This window comes from Melanotaenia boesemani, chromosome 15 (assembly GCF_017639745.1).
Source record: "Melanotaenia boesemani isolate fMelBoe1 chromosome 15, fMelBoe1.pri, whole genome shotgun sequence".
Classification (NCBI taxonomy): Eukaryota; Metazoa; Chordata; class Actinopteri; order Atheriniformes; family Melanotaeniidae; genus Melanotaenia; species Melanotaenia boesemani.
In genome coordinates, this window is record NC_055696.1 from 7523561 (window position 1) to 7544098 (window position 20538).

General features: G+C 37.3%; 2 protein-coding genes across 6 annotated transcripts in view; one reads left to right on the forward strand and one right to left on the reverse strand.

Moving 5' to 3' along the window:
- The window catches only part of mink1 (misshapen-like kinase 1), a 33358-nt gene extending 26608 nt beyond the window's left edge, over window positions 1-6750 (forward strand). For all 4 annotated transcript variants that reach the window (XM_042008277.1, XM_042008279.1, XM_042008280.1 and 1 more), the window contains one exon: window positions 1034-6750. In XM_042008277.1, coding sequence (XP_041864211.1) covers window positions 1034-1117 — 84 coding nt within the window. In that variant the 3' untranslated portion in view covers window positions 1118-6750. The remainder of the gene's footprint in view (window positions 1-1033) is intronic.
- A 1463-nt stretch (window positions 6751-8213) lies between these two features.
- gnb2 (guanine nucleotide binding protein (G protein), beta polypeptide 2) lies at window positions 8214-19671 on the reverse strand. 2 transcript variants are annotated; one of them, XM_042008283.1, is made up of 10 exons: window positions 19320-19671; window positions 17417-17497; window positions 17268-17306; window positions 16480-16586; window positions 15928-15991; window positions 15106-15268; window positions 12924-12990; window positions 12639-12840; window positions 11808-12024; window positions 8214-10161 (listed from the first exon to the last, which is right to left on the reverse strand). In XM_042008283.1, exons 2-10 carry the CDS (start codon window positions 17471-17473, stop codon window positions 10055-10057), a joined length of 1023 nt encoding a protein of 340 aa, XP_041864217.1. In that variant the 5' UTR covers window positions 17474-17497; window positions 19320-19671; the 3' UTR covers window positions 8214-10054. The 2 variants fall into 2 exon arrangements, with proteins under 2 accessions (XP_041864217.1, XP_041864216.1); XM_042008282.1 differs by having other exon boundaries at window positions 19122-19670.
- Between the last annotated feature and the right edge of the window lie 867 nt (window positions 19672-20538).

The window sequence follows — 20538 nt, forward strand, 5'->3', positions numbered from 1 at the left end:
AACTTTTAAAGTTGCTAAAATAGCTCTATTGCCCTTTGTTTACTTGGTAGAAAGACCAAAGTATTAAAAACTGGAATGTTAACTTTAAGTACATTCTGGTATATTTCTTAGCTGAAAGCACTAATGTTTGTGATGTCACCACCATCACAGGGATGATAAAATATAATGTTCTACATCAAGAAATTCTTCCATAACTAAACAGAAGGTACAATAATCAGCTACTGGATGTCTTTTCATATTTGCAGGGTTCCTATGCAGTCATGGAAAGTATAGAAAGTATGGCATTTTCTATTAGCGTTTTTAAGGCCTGGATAAGTTTTAGGGCTGTTTCCATACTGGTTTCCCCTTTTTTTCTGTTGAATAAAAATCTGAATTTCTTCAAATCAATTGGCAGATCAAATTATTTAGATTGTTTTGGTAGATGATACTTTATATATGAAACAGATATATCGAACGTGTCACCTCTTGGTTTACCAGTAATGTGGAACATTCAGATTTAATATTTTAGACATCCCCAGCTTGTTTTTGGAAATATCATGTTATGTTAGTAGGCTCATACTACAAATGCCATGAAAGAACAGCTTGCTTACTAACTGCAAGGCTTGTGTTTAGTCTGCAGACTCTATGAATACTCAGTCCCAAGTTGCTCCCAATGACAACAGCTTGTATGGCTGCTGTGTGTCAGTGGGTGAATGAGAAACTTATTGTGAGGCATTTTATGAACCTCACTTAGATATTATATAAGTGCAGACTATCATGTTTTTTTTAACTTGTTGATCACAAATGAACCTAGCCTCAAAGCATACCCAATGCTGTCTGGTAGTGGGACCACAGTTTAATGAAATTAACTATTTTATATTGAAAGAGACTTAAAGTAAGCACTTGTGACCATAAACCTATAGTTAACAATTCAAGAACGAAACTGTAAATTAAAAGAAAAAAGAAAGAATAAAATATGTTAATTCATGATAATAATTATATTACTCTAAAGATAGCTGACCAACATGCCCTTTGTTTTTGTGCTGCTCCTCAGGTATTTTTTGCTTCAGTGCGTTCAGGAGGCAGCAGCCAGGTGTACTTCATGACTCTGAACAGAAACTGCATCATGAACTGGTGAAGGAACAGCTGCTCTGGTCAGTGTATAGAGCCCAGCAGGGTCCGGAGGACCATGTGCATCCGCAGTCCTCGCTAACGCATGCACACAAATGTGAACATCACTCTCTCTTTCTCTACATCTCGCTTACACTCAAACACTCGTACTGCAAAGACAAACATACACAATCTCACACAAAAACACATAAATAATCTCTAAATCCATTCCAGCCTACACTCCTTAAGATGCAGTTTCTACAGAGGCCCCTTGATGACATTCTCCCTGGAATCATCATGAAAGATTGCTGATTAGTTTCAACTGTCAATACCTTTTATTCATTTGTACTGTGTATATATATTCTTGCTTGATTTACTTTTCTTGGTGGACCTGTGTTCGGTTGTAACTATTCAGTTTTTAATTGTGAAGTATGTTAACATTCCTAGATGACTCTACAGTATAATAAGAGGAAGGCATACTTACCAGTAGTATATGTCAAAATAAATCTGTAAATAGATCGCACCTGAGACTCAGATCAACCGCTCTTCATGGGGACATCACATAAACAAAGGCTATTATGCTCATCTGCTGAGGATTAGTTTTGAGTCTCACGGTTTCAGAAAGGCTTCAAGGAAATACTTGATACACATTTAACAAAGGGACATTGCAGTTTGGGCAAAATGGCCTGTTTGAATATTTTTAGTTATCTACAGAAGATGATGACCCAAAGCCTTGATTTTTTTTTTTTTTTCCTGGCCTGAATGGCAAACGTTGCTGCTCTTAATTACAGCAAGAAAACCTGGAAAGCTTTAAAAGTAAATAACAAAAAACAATCTGAATTTTAATGAATGTGTAACACCAAGAACCAGTACAGCAAAATTCCTGCTTTCCCATCTAAAACCATTAATTATTCACCTCATCAGACTTGTATTTCAACTACTTGTTTTCATAGGTTTACAAAATAAAAAAAATGATATTTATATTTAGTGATTCTGTGTTGGTATTAGCCTACTGGTTTTCCTAATTTACTGTAATTCTATTGCAAATCTATTGTAAAATATACTATTCTCTAGGAGTGTTAGAAGAGGGGAGGTAATGTGTGTGCAGCTTAATGTGAGGACAGCTCTGGAGCGTTGCCTTCCTATCACAGTGATCTGCTCTACTGTACTATATTTTAGTTCTTAGATTATTTTGTTTGTGCAGATCTTTGTGTGAGAAGTGTTTGTCCAGGGTATCTTAGTAGAACAGCTCTCTGCATGGTATAATTCACAACTCGTCTTGGGCTTATAGAAAAATGTAATGTATGGGGACTCAGCTGTACTGCAGAATACTCCATCTCATCAGGCACTTTGGAAAACACAGCTGGAACTCATGAGACTTAATATATTTTATATCTTTGCATTCTGCCAAAGTTCATAAGATATTTTGCAACAAGGTGGGAATCAAGGCCAAAGGAAGTAGAGTTTAAATAGAGTGTATATGTGATGAGGGAGAACGTATTCCCACAGAATACTAATCAATGTGTTCCTCTAACTTTGTCTATTTCTAGAAGACTTACTACTCTAGCTACACTCTTTTTTTTTTAAATCATTTTAGAGAAAACTGAACCCCTTAGTTTAAGCACCTGAGTTGGGCTTTCAGCCATGAGACATCATAGTATTAGTATTAGTATTAGTATTACACTTTCTTTACAGGAAAAAGTGTGTTGAATAAAGCTTTTTGTCTTTTAGTTCAGGGGTTCCCAATTTTTTTTTTTTTAACTTGTCCTGTCCAGCATTGTAGCAAACAGAATAATGGTCTGGTTGCTGTTCAGGGTTTCCCAAACTTTTCCATGCCAAGGCCCCCAAACAGCATTAGCTTCTGGCCAGGAACCCCCAAACCCAAAGACAGTGCTACAAAATATGTAAAGAAACATCAACTTTTAGATTTTATTTGCTTACTTTTATTAACTACTCAGTAGTATTAAATTTTTAGCATAAGAAAATTATTAACGAACATCTTTTCAGCACTGTAAATTCCCACTGAATAATAAACTTTTCAACAAATTTCTGACAGAACAAAAGACATCAAACCTCTCATGTGCGTGTCTGTGTGTGTGCGCTTGCACATGTGTCTGGGTCTGGGAGCGACAGACAAAAATGACACTAGTGGGACACTAGAGTCTCCAGACAGAGGACGCATTTTAGCCAGTTATAGCAATTTACCTGTGTGGCAGTAAAGCCATACCTAATGTATGCTGCATCATATTTTAGGATTTTAGTTGCCGATGAGTTCTTAGGTTTTTTTGCAGCAGAGTCCTCCATGGCAGGGCTGTTGGTCTGCTTCTTTGGTCTATTTGTTCTCAAAAACATGTCCATTTTGCGTTAGTTAGCAACATGCTAACTTGAGCAGTGGAGCAGTCTAATGTCTTCACAGAATATGACATCATCATGCCGACCCCCCAGCTCCCCCTAGTGGCACCCACTCTGAAAACTACTGTTTTAGTTCACTGTGCTGCCACAGCGCTTTGGTGGCCTCAGGTGGACATTTTAAATTTAAGATGGCAGGACTAACACCTGTCTTATCATGGTGGACTTGTGGAAATATTACTTTTATATTTTGGTCTTCCCCAATTTTTGTTGATCTTCTTGCATGCATCATGCTTTATGGGGTTTAGTGGATTGAAAAGCTTTTGGAAAGTATGAAAGAAATCCAGTGATCAGTGGGATAGTCTGCTAGAGCTTATCCTTTAAGCTGTGGAGATATATTTGATGCAGTCATAAAGAAAACTATCAAGATTGAGTAAATGTTCAGAGCAGAGAGCATAAAGTCAAAGACTGTACAGACAAATGGTTTATTTTACAGTAAATTTCCTTAACTGTAAATGGGCATGGGAAGCTGCTGTTCTTAAGAAAACATACATTTACAAATATATCTCAAGCAGATACTTTAGTATGCATGTAAGCCATTAAGATAGATTATATAGTACTGTATTGAAAGTTGTTTTCCCCTCAAGCAAATGTGTTGTTGAATATCTTTAATGTGCCATGACCTACAGTACAGATTTCTCTATTACAATCCACTGGGAGCTCTGGCTCTCCTTTTTTCTTTCTTAAATCAATCAGCCATGTTTACAGTCTAAGCAGTGCCTTGGAAATGGGAAGGCCATAGGTTTTAGGAAGAGCTGTGAGGCCCCATGCGCTATGCCCCCTGCCCCACCCTAACTTGTCTCTTACTTGAAATCACATTAAAAGAGGAGGCACATCTATATTTGCTTCCTTGTTACAATTAACATTCAGTGCCAGCTAAGTGCACTTAAACAAAATCATGAATATCCCTTAAATAAATCAGAAAAGTGGCAATAACAAACAAGACATTACACGTTCATTGAATTTGCAATGTGTAAAGGATCCAGTGAGAGCCAGCATAAGGAAAAGCCATGTGTGTGAAACCTGTTTGTAGAGAAAACATAGTTTTTGCACGCACGTCAACTGAAACTCTGTGTGATGTCAGCTCAGATAATATAGGTTATTGCTGCACAGATAAAATAAGTGCTTATTCTTCAATAGTGTTGTTTGTGTAATCTTCTAGTGGGGAGAGTAGCTTGCTATATTCTGAAAAACCTATTTTATAAACTATGTAAATTTAATCTATATTGAAAAATAAAGGTGAGTGTACATCTGACAGGTTTGTATTTATATAAAAATGTGTTCCACACTATCAATCTAAGCACAATGTATTTTAAGATGGAGTGATCAAAGCTATAACTGAGTGTCACAGAGATGGTATGTTTTTTTTTTTTTTTCTTTTCTCATTCAATCAACCGTTAAGCTTGTCAGCGAGAAGTCGATCTAAATAGTTGAACAAGTATTCAGCTGAGTTCATGTGGAAGGTATTCAATGGTTCAGCGTTTATGTTGTTATCCAGACAGAAGTTTAGTTGTACGAAGAGTGGCTGTTATGGTGATTCGCATACTAGTTATGGGTCTGATCTCTGCTTGCGGATCTGAAATCCCCAAGGCCTAACAAGCTGTCAGTACTCTCTGGTGATCATCATGAAAGCAGAGCAGAAGTGTCTTTCAGAGCCTTGTTTTCGCTTCAGTGCTCACAAAAAAGCATTAAGCAGGTGAGAAGCATATTTGATCAGCACGTTAACAGACGAGGGAGAAGCCGATAGTCATGGTTGACAGCTTAAGTTAATGTTTAATAAATACAAAGGTTAATTCTGCAATTTTGCACATCGAAGTCTTGTTCACAGGTGTTACTGCATACATATGGAAAGCTTGTAGGAAGTCCAAATTGCTTAATTGGTACCGAAGACCTGAAGCCTGAAACTGGGAAGGAAGGAATAAATAAAAACTGATTTGGATTGCTAAATTGAGTCTCGATATATTATGGTGAGCTTTTAACCGATATAATGAAGTCATGGCAGAACCTGGTACAAATTGTGTATTAAGCTTTGATGTGTAAAATCAGCATGGTGTGTTGTCTTTGGTTTATAAATATTGTCAAATCTTCATTTGCAGTTAAATTAGATATAAAATGTGTAACTTAAGACAGAAGGTATATAGTTAAATGCTGTAAACATTTAAATATTGTAAAAGCAACACAAATATCTGTTCATGTAAAAGAAAACAAAAAGCCATAGCATCATCATTTACTTAACATTATCATTTCAAGTACAGAATTTTACTTTTTAACTCATGAGGCTGAACATCACATCTTAAGGTTGAGGGCATGAGATAACTGAGAGAAGTCATTTTCAAATTGTGTTGCCTGATCTTCTGCAGCAGAAGTTACTACAGAATATCACAGTTTGAAAAGTGGGGTTTGTTGTGGAAAAGTTGTGCTGGTTTCATTAAAGCACCTTAAGATGTAAAAAGTGCTGTTTAATTTGTGCCAAGGGCCAATAAAAGACCTGAACCTCACAGCTCATCTTCATCTGGGAAGATTTGTGTCAGTGTGGCTGCAAGTTTAAACAGATTATTGCTTAACTCCTGTGACTCAGCTTTGTGCAGCCAAAATGCAAGTTCATCATCAGAAAGACACACTGTTACGTTGAGATGACGCTTCTGATTTATAAGCAATACGAACATTTGAACAAATCAAAACCCTGACTGTCCATCTCAGTGTGGCTAGCAGGAAGTGATTCTCCAGTGGCCTTTGGCAGACTAAATGTAGGCTGGTTTGCGTGTTTCAAAATCATGATGTAATTTTGTCTGTAATCACAATAAATAAAAAGATTTTTTCTGTCAGCTTAACTTCACCTGTTGGGATGTTTCTTAAGATACTAATATCTTAAAAACTGCCTTTGTTCGCCTGGTATGAAATAATAAGCAGATGATTTAATGTTCTGAGGCACTCCTGTGTTATAACTTTATATTTCTACTCATTTGCATGTGAAAGGACGAGCAGCTGTAGCCGAGTGAGAGGTGGATCAAAAATTTGGAGCTAAACTGTCAGGATCTTTGGACAGAACTACAATATCCATTTATAATTTTTCCAGTAACTTTTTTTTAAACTGTTAACATCTGTGCAATGTTTTAGTGTGCGTGTGTCTGTGTTACTTGTGAGAGGTTAACTAGATTGTATTTGATAAATCAATAAACTTTAAAGAAGTTGTGTTGAATGAATTCATGTCTTAATACAGATTGTTTGGAAAAATAAAATATCTTGACCTCATTTTTGCCTGTACTTGTTGTCTTTCTTTATGTCAATCAAGTTTATTTATAAAGCACATTTAAAAACAACTCGCACTGATTAAAGTGCTAAACACTTCTAGTTAAAAGCAAAAACATTTTCCCAATTTAGATTTTTGATGGAAAAAAAACCAAAACTTCTCAGACTTTGCTAAAACTTTGGTGATTAAAATGTATCTGGACCTGAAGATGCTGTATGCTTCTCAGTGTTGTCGTTTCTTCTTAATAAGCACCATTTGATTTTTCTAATAGAACTATTAAATTTAACTCGGCAAGATTGTGTTTTTAGGGGCAAAGTCTTTGAGGCTCATTTTGTAGGTCCGGATGAGCTGCAGCACCCTTTGCTTGCTACATGTTATTACCTTTATCCTGCAACAATAGACTTCGCACAACAATTAAAGAAATATGTGTTTGGTTGATTATTTTTCCCATTAGATAACACAGTTAAACAATTGGAAAGTGCACCCCTAAAATGTGTCAAATTTCATGCAAAAACCTGTTTGTATTTACTCTTGTTTTGAGTTGACTGGTGGATTGGATGGTTGCACTCTCCCACAGTAATGAGAAAATGGTAGATATTTTTTCACTTTATTCATTAAACACTGTCTGGGACCACAGTAGCATGCAGAGGATCCATGCACAGTCAAAACATCGTGGCACCTCCTCCTCATGCTGGTCACATGTTGCTGTGGGATGGCCACCCATTCCTCAACTAGGAGTTGATGAAGGTCAACCAGCATGGATGTGCTGGTCACTCTGGCACTCTGAACAGGCCACACAGGCTGATCATGCAAGTGTTTAATTTGGTTGAGGTCTGGACTCATTGCAGGCCATTCCCTTCTGTCCACTCCCAGATTCTGAAGGTACTCTGTGATGATCCTGGCTCTGTGAGGGAGAGTCATTCTGGAGGAAGGAGTTAGGTACCAAATTCCTGAGCTAGGGGATTGTCACTGGCTCCAGGATTTCATTCTGATATGTCTGTCTATAAATAGGACAATTTCTAAAAGTTTAGCTTATGGTACGTGGTTGCTCATCCCAAAGAATACTTAAAAGTTCTACCTTGTTGTAAAGGTGATTAAGCGGGCTTTCTAATGATGCACGATACAACACCAACTGGTATTATTAAAGGTGATAAAAAATTAACCAAACACATTTTTCTTTTACTTTTTGTGCTAGATGTAGATGCAATTCCACCATAAAGTTTACTTCGCATGACTATTAGTCTGTAGACATTTGAATAACTGAGAAAGATAAAGTATTAAGCTTCATCAGCATGCAACACAATATTCACTGGTTTTCATTAAATAAGTTTGTTAGCTGGCAAGAACTATGATAATCTCAGCTGGAAGTTGGTGTTTCAACCAAACATTTAGGATTTTATGCTGGAACAGAATCGATTTTTTTTAATGTTATATACATAAAGAAAAAAATGTCTCTTATCCGTAATGGTTGTTAAGGATGTATTTTTATTACATTTTTTAATGTTTGGTTAGGTTACTGATGAAGTATACAAAATACCAGACAATGCACATTTGTTTTCCACTGATTTTATCCACAAATATGAATAAAATCTTCCACTATCTTAGAAACATTGCTTTAACAAAGAAACCACAATAGCTGTCAGGAGAAGCTGTTATTTATTAAGGTTATGTACAATTATGTCATGGTAATTTCCAGATAATACAGTGACAAAGTCAAAGTATGAATACTGGCTTCTGCCTGTTTAGATGTGTCTTATACTGTAATTTCACTGTTTTCATCCGAGATCATTTTGAGCTAATTTTACTGTATAATGGTTTATTTATCAGTGTATCTGAGGCACACAGGGAAAACATGAATAAAACAAGTGTATAAAATGACATAAGCAAAATAAATGCAAACCTTAGAGCAGGGGCCTGTATTATGAAGCAGGGTCAATATAACCAGAGTATCTTAAGTTATCTGGTTTAACTAAACCTAACAATGGAGATTTCAACACTGGTTATCAGCTTGGTAAGGGAACCCAGGTTTTCCAACTCTTGGTGTATGTGCACGACCTTCATATACAACAGGTGAAGCTACCATCAGATGATCAATCACAATTGTATATTTCTAGAAGCAACACAGCTGCTTCAGCCAAAGCAAGAAGGAAAGGCGACAAAGAAGAATAATGCTGATGGTGAATGCATAAATTTGTTCTATAAGTATCGCTGCCACATCATTAAAGCACTGATCGAAATCTTGTTTATTTATTTTCTTGAATGCATGGGCTGCAAGTATTTTGTTGAAGCATGTAAGAAAGTTTCTTAATCTGTCAGATGCAACACTGGCTAATGTAGCAGCTGTTTGCATTACATAATTAAAAACAAATATGCCATTAAAAGCAGTCAGTGGGATTACCGCAAATTTCTAAGTTCATATTTTGTAATCCACACTAAAATGATATCCAGTGATTTCAACTGGATATTTTTCAAACATTATGACCATGAAAATACAGATATTTGAAATATGGCAATTTTTATATGCTGCATACTCAGTTTGAGGAAAACAGCAAGCATGGTCATTAATTTATAGTTCAGTACAAATATGTATGTACTATATATCTCTTGTTTCATACTTCAGGCCCTAGATGTACCGACTATAAGGTTTAGAAAAATACCAATAAAAACAGTAATTACATGATGTTAACCATGTCAGTAAATATTTATTTATTTATTTTGTTGTCAGTGTTAATGGACTTGCGTAATTCCTCCTTCACATTAGTGTTGCTGAGATACTATGTAACTGAGACAAAAGCGGTAGAGAAAAATCTGAAGTGCATTTGAACTTCATTGTAAACAAAGACATAATTGTCCAAAAATGTCTTCTCTCCTGCTTAACTGGAGTAGAAGTGTTTCTCAGGAAAATATGTGTGAAAGAGTGAGTCAGATGTCTTAAAAGGCTTCAGGTAACAATGGGTTTTGTTTTTATTGAAGCAGCTGAAGATTCAGCTGTATTTGGTCACAACTGATATTTTACAGATTACATGTATGCGTGTATGTGTGTGTGTGTGTGTGTCGCAGTGTACTTCAAACAGCAGTGGGAAGTGTTCAGGTTTTGTGTCATCTCATCTTCCAAGCAGTGTGTGTGTGTGTGTGTGTGTGTGTGTGTGTAAAGTCATATGCAAGTTTAATATATTATGTACAGTACAATGTTGGAGCTTGTCTGTGGAATCTTACATACAGTGTGAATACAGGTGCAAACTGTGTCCCAGGAGGGGAGCAGTCTGTTGCTGCTGGACGTGTGTGTTTGTTGTTAATGTGCAAGGCTCAGTTCCAGATCTTAAGGAAGCTGTCCCAGGACCCGGTACATGCCGCCATGCCGTCATCAGTCACCCCCAGACAGCTCACACGATTGTCATGGCCAGCCAGGACTCCTACAGGAAAACGCAGAAAAACAAAAGACCACTTGTTACTAGGAAATGTTGCACTCTGACTACAACTCTGAGGCTTCATGTACACCCAAAAGAACACAAACTAGCTTCACTGTATCACTGAAAATGTTTTCTATATAATTATATATAAAACTTGACATTAATAGTGTAAAATGAGGAAATTTATGTTGTATTTTGCAGATGAAAGTCAGTTTATAAACCAGAGTTATGTGCATTACATCATCTAAACGTTGCCTGTTGGTTTCAAGTATATCAATTTAAAGCCCTATTTTGAAAGTTGTAACACATAATTCATTTTTTATGCCTGCTTTATGCAATTCAGAATACAGTGCTTACAAGTACACCAAGCTGGGATACTTGTAAAAGATAAAATCAGCACCCATGCTAATCTGGTATGTGCAAATTTTGGCTTGCCTTGTCTTGTAAAAATAAGCAAACTCTTCCAGTGTATGTGTGAGTTTCCTCTGCCAAAAAGCAGTAAGGTTTGTATAGATTCTTGGTCATTCAGGTCATGGTATTTCAAAACATTGGAGTAGACTAATTTTCTGGTTAAAGTTTAATTTATTATCCAAAAGGCTTTATTTGTTTAGAATGACTGGGAGTTTAAGGTTTTAGTAGCTTTGATATCAACACTCTGAGAGTCACTGAGCTCAGGTGTCAGTCTGTCTCGATTGCCCATTCTGTGGCTCATTTAGATAATTTTTTACTTCTAAGATAGCTACTTGACTGACGCACATGTGCGGTCAGAGTATTTAATGTGTAAATTGTCAAACAGCTGAAGAAGAGTCACGGCTGCATTCTGCTGTAAGAGATAACTGAGGCCACCTCCTCAGCTATCTCCTAATGTTGTTGCTTTTCCCATTTTTATTGGTTTTCTTTGTCTTTTAAGCTACTACTCTTCCCTATCCAGAACGTAAAGATAACTATCCTCAATGAGTGACACATCTTTACACTGTTTAATTTCACCTATAAAAAGGTCAGAGCACCCCATTCTGCATTGGATTGCATGTACAACACAGCTTAGCTTATGTTGGGTGTTTTATCAGTCATGAAACCCAGTTTTTGTTTGAGGAACAATCTTGTTTAGTTTCTCACGCACACTTGCTACATATAGACTGACAACATTTTTTCACCTGCTTTTTCTTTTCCTCTTGGTTCAACTTCCTTTTCCCCAGATTTTATTGCTGACTTGACCAAGGATCAGTTTGATATTCACAGGTCTGAAGTGTTTTCTTGATGTATTTGTGTTCAGTTTATAAGCATAAAACTTGTTCATTAGAACTAATGAAGCCTTTCAGGTGAGAAGTGAAATGTCTCCAAAAAATCGCCAATTAACATTATTAGCTTTGAGATGTTCCATCAGGTGTTACCTAATGGAAATTGACTTAAATTATTTATTGACATATGTTGTTTGTAAGGGCAATTCATAATTCCATTAAGAGGTGAATTAGACCAGAATTTCATGCTGAAATGTCTTTGACAAATTAAAAAAAAAAAAACAAAAAAAAAACAAATATTTCAGTCACATTTTACTTTTGGAGTCAAAGGAAAAAAGATACCTAACTTGGTTAGAACCTTTGTAAAACCATCTTTTTGACATTCAATCAGAGCATTACTGCTCTGCTCACCTGCTCTGTCTCCCTTCATGGCGTCCCAGATGTTACAGTTAAAATCATCGTAACCGGCCAGCAGCAGACGGCCAGAGCGTGAGAAAGCAACAGAGGTGATGCCACAGATGATGTTGTCGTGGCAGTAAACACTCAGCTCCTGGTCGGCTCGCAGATCAAACAGCCTGCAGGTGGCGTCGTCTGAGCCTGTGGCAAAGGCGCTGCCATTGGGAAAGAACTGAGAAGAAGCAAAGAGGTCAACAAGAAGCAGGAACATTGGATGAAAAAAAAAACAATATAAAAAATCTCTTAAGAAAAGGAAACTATTTCTTTTACGAAGAGTTGCACATTTCCTACATGCTTTCAAAATAAGACAGAAAACAAATTTTCATTGCAAATATCTTTGCTCTTACACTAAATCTGATATCTAACTGATAGTCATTGTCTTTAATAGTGTCACTGCCACTGTCAGTTAGCTTGCGTGTTGCATCCATTCAAACTCTAATTGGAGATCATTCCCAAATGGTCAGGATTCTCAAATGGTGTCAAATGATCATCTTGTTAAACATGTGGCATACAGTCTAAGTTCCACCCAAAGCTGGACATAAGACAGCAAAAAGATTATTTAGAGCTGCTCTATTATTGTATGTTAAAAAGCAGACATAAAATACTGCCTATCATGACAACAGTTGATGATACCAGTGCCAGTTGTTTGGAATTTTACCATGTCTCTTTTTGCAAAATCTTGGCATCTTTAACATACATTTCCCATGATGTTTGTCTCAGCAGAGGGAAAACAGCATTTATAATAGTTTTAAATTTGCAATTTGGTTAACTTGAGGATATACTCACACAGGTGGCATTGATGTCCGATTCATGGCCTATGAACGTCTGTCGGCACATGCTGTCTCTGATGTCCCACAGTTTGACTGATGCGTCACAGGCTCCTGACACAAAGGTGCGCAGGTCAGGCGATAAGGACAGGCTCATGACGTCACCAGTGTGACCAGAGAAAACTGTGGTCTGCTGACTCGTCTCAATGTCCCACATTGCACTGAGGCAAAGAGCAAAGAATCTGTCAACAATCATCAGCTCTGGGGAACACGTTTGCACTGTGTTTTAAACTGTGGGACTCACCATGTGGTGTCTCCTGAACTTGTGATGATTTGATTGTCATCAATGAAACGGCAACATGACAGGTAACCTGAGATTAGAGAAAACACAGATGTTTGGGTTAACTGACACTGAATTACATGAAGTGCCAGTTAAAGTGAGCAGCTTTGAGCTAAAGTAAGCTGCAGTCCTAAACATGTTATCTACTAATTCTTGCCATGATACAGCCAAACTACAACTGCAATTCCAAAAAAAAGTTGTAATGCAATGTAAATTTAAATAAAACAGATTAAAATGAGCTGCAATTCTCATAAACCAATATTTTATTCTCAACAGATTAAAGAACTACGGTGGCCGGGAAGTGCAAAACAATATTACATCGAGTGAAACACGTTTACATTTTTGCGATACACATTTAGATAATAGAAAACATATTTACATTTACAAAACAAAAATACAATGCCAAAACACTTTTACCAACGACAAAGCAACTTTACATTTACGTGAAACACTTTAACAAGTTTACCAAAATACAAACACAAAGATAGGTGTTTCGCCAAAATCTGTGGCCCATCATAATCTGTGACTGCACGGAGCCCCCTGCACGTACATCTTAAAAGGCGTGCAAAGTCTTGAAAACAAGTCTGAGTTCAATATAATGCGGGTACAGTAAAGTAACACATTCTGATAGCTATCAGAAATGTATTTTCAATAAGTGTTCAAGACTTTGCACGTGTTCTAAGTCGTAAATGCAGCGAAATGTACACTATCGCCCCATGTGGTCACAGATTCTGATGGGTCACAGATTTTAGTGAAACGCCTATCTTCGTAATTACGTTTCGGTAAACTTGTAAAAGAGTTTCACGTAAATGTAAAGTTGCTTTGTCGTTGGTAAAAGTGTTTTGGCACTGTAATTTTGTTTTGTAAATGTAAATATGTTTTCTATTATGTAAATGTGCATCGCGACAATGTAAAAGTGTTGCAGTAGATGTCAGTGTGTATCGCAAAAATGTAAGCATTTCACTCGATGTATTGTTTTACACTTCCCGGCCACCGTAAAAACACATATCTGTTTACAAATGAGTCATTTTTCTAACTTGACGGCAGCAACGTGATTTAACAACAAAGGGTAAAGTAAGTGATACTAAAACAAAGAAAGGTTCAGCATTAAAAACATGCTGCAAAAGGTAGTTGTATTTATGATAAAACTCCAGAAAAGGCCATTTGTAAGAATGATCCAGAAACACTGCTCTCTGGACCAAAGCTCATTTGAAATGGAGCAGTGTAAACTGGAAAACTGTTCTTCAGTCAGATAAACTAAAATGTAAAATTCTTTTTGGAAAAAACAATGCTGTATCCTCTAAACTAAAGAGGAAAGGGACCATCTAACTTGTTATCAGCACTTTGTTCAAAAGTCAGCATTTCTAACAGTATGGGGGTATATTTGCGGACTATACCCTATGGACCTGGTATTTTAAACCATCAATGCTTGAAATACCTATACAGGTTTTAGAGAAACACATGGGACATCTTTAGCAAGGAAGGCCTGGTAAATTTCAGTATAACTATTCTAAACCACATACTGCATCTACTACAACGGCATGGTTTCATAGTAGAAGAGTGTTGGACTGGCCTACCTGCAGTCAAAACCTTTCACCTACTGAAAACATTTGGAACATCATATAATGCAAAATAAGATAATGAAGACTTGGGACTGTTGAGCAACCAAATTGCTATTTCAGACAGGAGTGGGACAACATTCCTCTCTAAAAAGTCTGTAAACTGGTCTCCTCGGTTCCCAAATATTCAGACAGTTGTTAAAAGGAGGGAATTCATCACCCTGTTCCAGCTTTTTAAAGATCATGGATTCAAAATTAACCAATATTATTTTTTCACAAAAAAAGTTAATTTGATATGTTTTAATGTGAATAAAACTTTGGTTAATAAGATTCACCAGTGACTGCATAATATTAATAATTTACATTTTTCACAGCATCTCAACTTCTTTTGAATTACTATTGTGTGGCTCTGTGATTAATTAACCAAGCTAATGAAATCTTCATTGTTTAGAGGTTTGGGAGGGAGTTTTCCCAGGAGACAGTGGACTGGTGCATACTTGTTTGAAATGTGTTATCAGTTTGACTCACAGGAAGAATCTAACACAAACTGGAGATTGATAAGAGCTGTGCACGAAGCCCTCGCTCACCTGTATGGCCAGGTAGCTCCCTGCTGACCCTCACGTTTCCTTCTCGTGTCTTTAAGCAGTAGATGGAGCAGATGTTGTCCAAGCCTCCGCAGGCCACATAGTTCCCAGAGGGGGCATATGCACAGGTCATTACCCAGGAAGAGCGCAAGGGAATGGCGTGTATCTAAGAGGGAAAAACATAATGAACCCAAATGCAAACTGTTCATACAATCATCCATCCATCTTTTTTCTATACTGCTTATTCCAATCAGGGTCATGAGGAAACTGGAGCCTAGCCTAGCAATTTGCTGGTGGGAGACAAGCTACACTCTGGACATGTCGCCAGTCTATCGCATAAATAGTTTAATATTGAAGAGTCAAAATGGAACATTTTTTTACAGGTTCATAACTTTATTTTGTGGTTCTACTAGATTTAACATGTCAAAGTTAAAAAACAAAACACACACACAATGTTTTTCTGATTCTATACATATCTCCATCATCTTTTGCCACCTTAACTCTAAAATACTCTGAGATTTCAGCTCCAACTCCTTAAGAGACCTTCATCCTTCCAAAAAGACTGGGTTTGTTGTGATTGGTCCTATTGGTCAAAAAAGTTAAGTGCAAGTATTTTTGAGGTTTGCAAAACCTAAAGTACATAAATATCCCCTTTAACTGCACAAATTGTAGTGCTACTGTAGTTACCATTGTAGCATACCCTGTTAATACTTGCCTGAAGGCTGCAGTGAGTCAAACACTCTATAAGGAATTCTACCTCCTCTCTAGTTCAGACAGGTCATACTGATGATGACTTCATAAACAAAGTATTCTTACTGACTTTACCTTGTTAGTGGTGTGACTGTCCCAGATGATCAGTTTACCATCTTGAGAGGCGCTAACCAGAAGCCTGCAGAGATGGATATCTTAAATTTCAGCAGTAACAATGTTGTTACTCATGTTCGCCATCTAAGAATGGTGTGCTAGCTAGCATGCTAACATTTTCTAGCACTGGCGATCAGCAGCTACCAGCAAACTATGACCTTGTTGTGACAGTTCATCCTGAAGGAGCATTTTTGTTCCAGATTTCACTGTAATCCATCCAATATTTGACAGTATGTTTCAAAATGACAATGACAATAGATGTTTGCAGACATCATTTGAGTTACTGTTTCTATTGAAGCACCAGCTAGTTGAGCAGCATTTAAGAAGCTCCAGACATCTGTGCTTTAACAGTAACCCACTTCCAACATCCCTCTTGTCATCTTCATGCAAAATTAGGAACAACTGGGCATGCTCAGTATCCACTTACATGCCACATAATATGGATGTATGCTATTGCTTTATTTGACAATGTAGAAAAATCAAAGGTATTGAGTTGGGACAGTACAGTCTTACCTAGAATCTGAACCCCAGTGCATGGCATAGATCTTGGCGAGGTGGCCACGGAGGGTGCGCCTTGTCCGCATCTGAATCCGTCCCACAGGATCCAGACCGGCAGCCATCTAAGTTTGTGAAGAAATAGGTTAATTCAATTCTTCCTCCCATAATCGTGTTGTAAAATGGAGGGTTCTACAGTGAAAAAGTCAGGCACGATAAACAAAAACATTTAAGACATAGCTTATTGTGTAGGTAAAGGTGGACATATTGTTAAGTAACCCAGTGGCTGCTAGATTCCCTTTTGAAAAAATACCTTTCAACTTTTCCAATCTTAGTTTTCAGAAACCAAACTTCACCTAACTGAGAGGAGGGCATGAGTGAAAATCACACTATATTAAATTTTTAATAAAAAAAAATCTAAAATAAGCAAATGGTACAACAGACTCATTAGAAAAGCTTTAACTGAAATCTCAAATTTGTCTAAAGTAGAATAAGTTCCTCTCACACTTCATTTATATTTTAAGTCACTTCCTTGCTAACAGTATTTCCATCCAACTGCAAAGTAAATTTGAAATTAAGTTTTCAAATGTTTCCTCATCATTTACAGAGTGATTTTTAACTGTAATTCAATTTTTTTTAATTAAAAATCGGTCAAGATTCTCATTTTATGTTGACAGACTATATAAAAAGATAGTATAATATCTGTATTTGTTCATAATTGCTTCATATTTATGGCTAAAGGTAATCCCTAAAAAAATGACTGACATGTACATCATCACATGGCATTTATATTCGGTAGCATTTACCTGTGTCAGTGTTGAATCTCCACATGCTTTCCTGGCATCCTAATGTAAACAGAATCACAGGCAGAAAGAAAAAAAATAATGTAAACAATGGTTAATTAAGTAAAATTTCAAGCTAAAGAAGAACTTTTTAACTACACAACAAAACTTACTCTTATCTGGTTCCTAAGCTGCTCAGCCTCTTGACGAAGCTGCTCCAGCTCACTCATTTTTGAATTTGTTCAAGCAGTCACCTGTTGGTTAAAGCACAATTTAACTGTCAAAATAAAAGTCAAATAAAGCATAATCTCGATAAAAAAAAAAAAAAAAAAACTAGCCATGTATATTTATTAAATCTCATTTGGGATTAGTATAGTATCGTGCTTTCATAATCCAGTAATCCAGGAGTCAGACTTAATCAAATATCATTCAATTAAGTTAAATCGTTATCTTTAAATACTTCTTTATTCATCCCCTGATTTGGGGACATAAATAATCAAGTAGAGACACATATTTAATCTCTAAGGTTTACTGCAGCCACAGTGAGAAAAAAAAGAAAAGAAAAACACTTGTAATCTGTTTATGACTGTGCAATTGTGCCTGGTTTTACTGGGAAGAATAATCTGTAGTGACTAAGCTGCCAGTTCCGCTCCTAGGCAGGAGATGGAGTGAACATTCCCTTTAAAGCAGTGCACATACAGGTCAGTCAGGCTTCACATTAATGCTGGACACAGTCGTTATTGATCTTCTGTCACAATACAGATCTTTAAATTACAACGCTATGCGGATATATTATTAGTTTTTTTTATTCCCTGGTCACACACTGTACGTCATGTTTTCAGTAAGAAGCAGAATTTCCCATTTCTTTACTGTAGGACCGCAGTTATATATCTAAGTAGTTTCTCGCACAGGGAACCTATATTTGAATTTGTTCAGTGATTTAAATTCCTGAAAACCCTCCACAGCACACATACAGTACACACAGCAAGGAGAAGCATTTTGCTACAGTAGACGACTGCTCCCTTGAGGGACCTGCGACCAGATGGATCTCACAGTACTAATGGAAGCCAAAAGGGGTGCATCATGGGCCTGAGTCTCCTGGCACAGCTGCTCGTTTAGCCAATGTGAGGGAGGGGGGGTGTCAGGCCTGGATGAGTCCAGCCAGATGCTCAAATGCATGTTTTTCCTGTTGTGAGCATCGGCTGGAAGAGGAGCACATTCGTGATGAAGACATGATGTCAGTGGAGAAGGTGTAAAGAGAGACAGATTTCCACCTGAACTGACCAAAAAAAAAAAAAAAAAAAAAAAACCTTCCTCTTGACAATTAGTTTACTAGTCTTTGAGAGCATGTTTAATAGCACACACTGACAAAAATTCAAAGATGCTAGAACTGAGTGGCCCCACCCCTCTGGACGCATATCTGATATCAACTACACTGACATAGCATGGCTACATCTGCAGCTTGAGGATAGTGCGGAGGCTCAACCACTGCATACATGACTGAGAAGATGTTAATGTAATGTGTAATGTATGGCTACAATATGTAAAGGCAGCGCCGCTGAAATGAAATCCAAGATCAGCGGTACATAGCTTTCTGATGCACTTCTGAGTGAAAATTTTAACTCACTATCGGCCGCATTTATTGAGCCATATCAGAAGACTGGCCCCGCAAATGCAATCCATTGATCAGCACAGTCATGAAGGCCTTAACCACCTCTATCGCCCCTATACAAACCGAGCTCTTTAAACGGGGATGCAAATACAATCGATTGCTCTAAACAATGCCACGAATACGCACATCATCCCCCAGCCATCTTACGCAGAAAAGGCTGACCGGCTGTACGGCGGCTGTCATAGCATTTGATAAAGGGTGGCTACCTGTTAATTCTCCCGGTGGTTTTTTTTATAAAACACTGAGAGCAACGTCCATAAAATGCCGCGGAGGAATGAAATATGTGTCTTTTTCACACATTAAAGATGAAGTTCTGGAAAAATCCACTAAAAAAGTTCCGTGTGTCACGACAAGGCTGTTTCCAACCTCTTCAGTAAACAGCCAAACGAAGGAGGGCTACACACATTTCCATTTCTCTGCTTCAGAGGAGCTCCAGGGGAAAAAAAAGAAAAAAAAAAAGATCAGATCTGCAGATGTGTTGACGTTTCCGTCTCCGACACGCTTTGCCCCTTTTCACGGCCGCTAAGTTAACAAAAACATTTTTGTCTGAATCGGCGTGAACAAACACAGTTGGACCCAGTCATTCCCCTGGCCTGCATCAAGGATCGTCCATTAAACGCCGTTCAATCCGTTTTACTCCGAGTCTTCGTGACGTTATTCTCGCTTCCTTCCTCTCTGCTTGCCTCCTCCCTCTCTCTGCCGACACTTCATCAGGACATCGGACGCCTTTGGCTCAAATCCTTAAAAGAAATCTGCGAAGTGCATTATGTAGAATAAATAAATAAATAAATAAATAAATAAATAAAAGAATAAAAATAAGAGTCAAGTAATCAGAAGGCAAACTCTGGGTTTTCCTCTGGTTTTATTTAAATGACGGCTTCAGTATCCACACTGTTCCTGATTTTATTAACATCATTACGAGGGTGCGGGATCACTCAGTGAGCTTTTGCAGGATCGTCGGATGAAGCATGTTCCAACCACACCCACCCCGTATGACTAAACACGTTTTAACACTACTTTATACAGCTATAGACTGAAGTTTAATATCTAACCCTTTTAACTAAGATTTTTTAATGGAAATGCAGAATGACCACATGATTGATGCAAATATACACAAGTACATAGGGAATTGTAGATTTATTCATCTTTAAAATCCTACCTAAGTTTTTATTAAGATTTGTTTAATTTCGTAAGTTAAATGTTAAAAGTGAACGACACAAACGACCTTGATTCTGTTTCTGCGTGTATTGTGTTTCAGTGTAGGTAATGTTTGTAAGCATGCCTGTGAACATGCGCACAAACCCTACAGTGATGGTTTGCTCTACAACGGTAATAAAGACATGCATCATTTAGATAATGTACAGAAGATAACACGAAAGACATAAATGAGTAATAAAACTGAAAATCAAGTGTCAGCCAACACTAAGCTCTTAATGCAGCTCCTCTGTGTGAAAGTTTTGAGTTGCTACTAATGTCTTTAGGCTATAGTAGTGAAAATAGTTCTTCAGGTTTTCTGGAGGCAGCGATGCAAAAAAAGAGGAAGAAAGGGCGCCGAGAACTCGTTCCCCTCAGTAGAAAACCGTGAATCACATAGTGATTCCTTGTGGTAACAAATGGCATTAC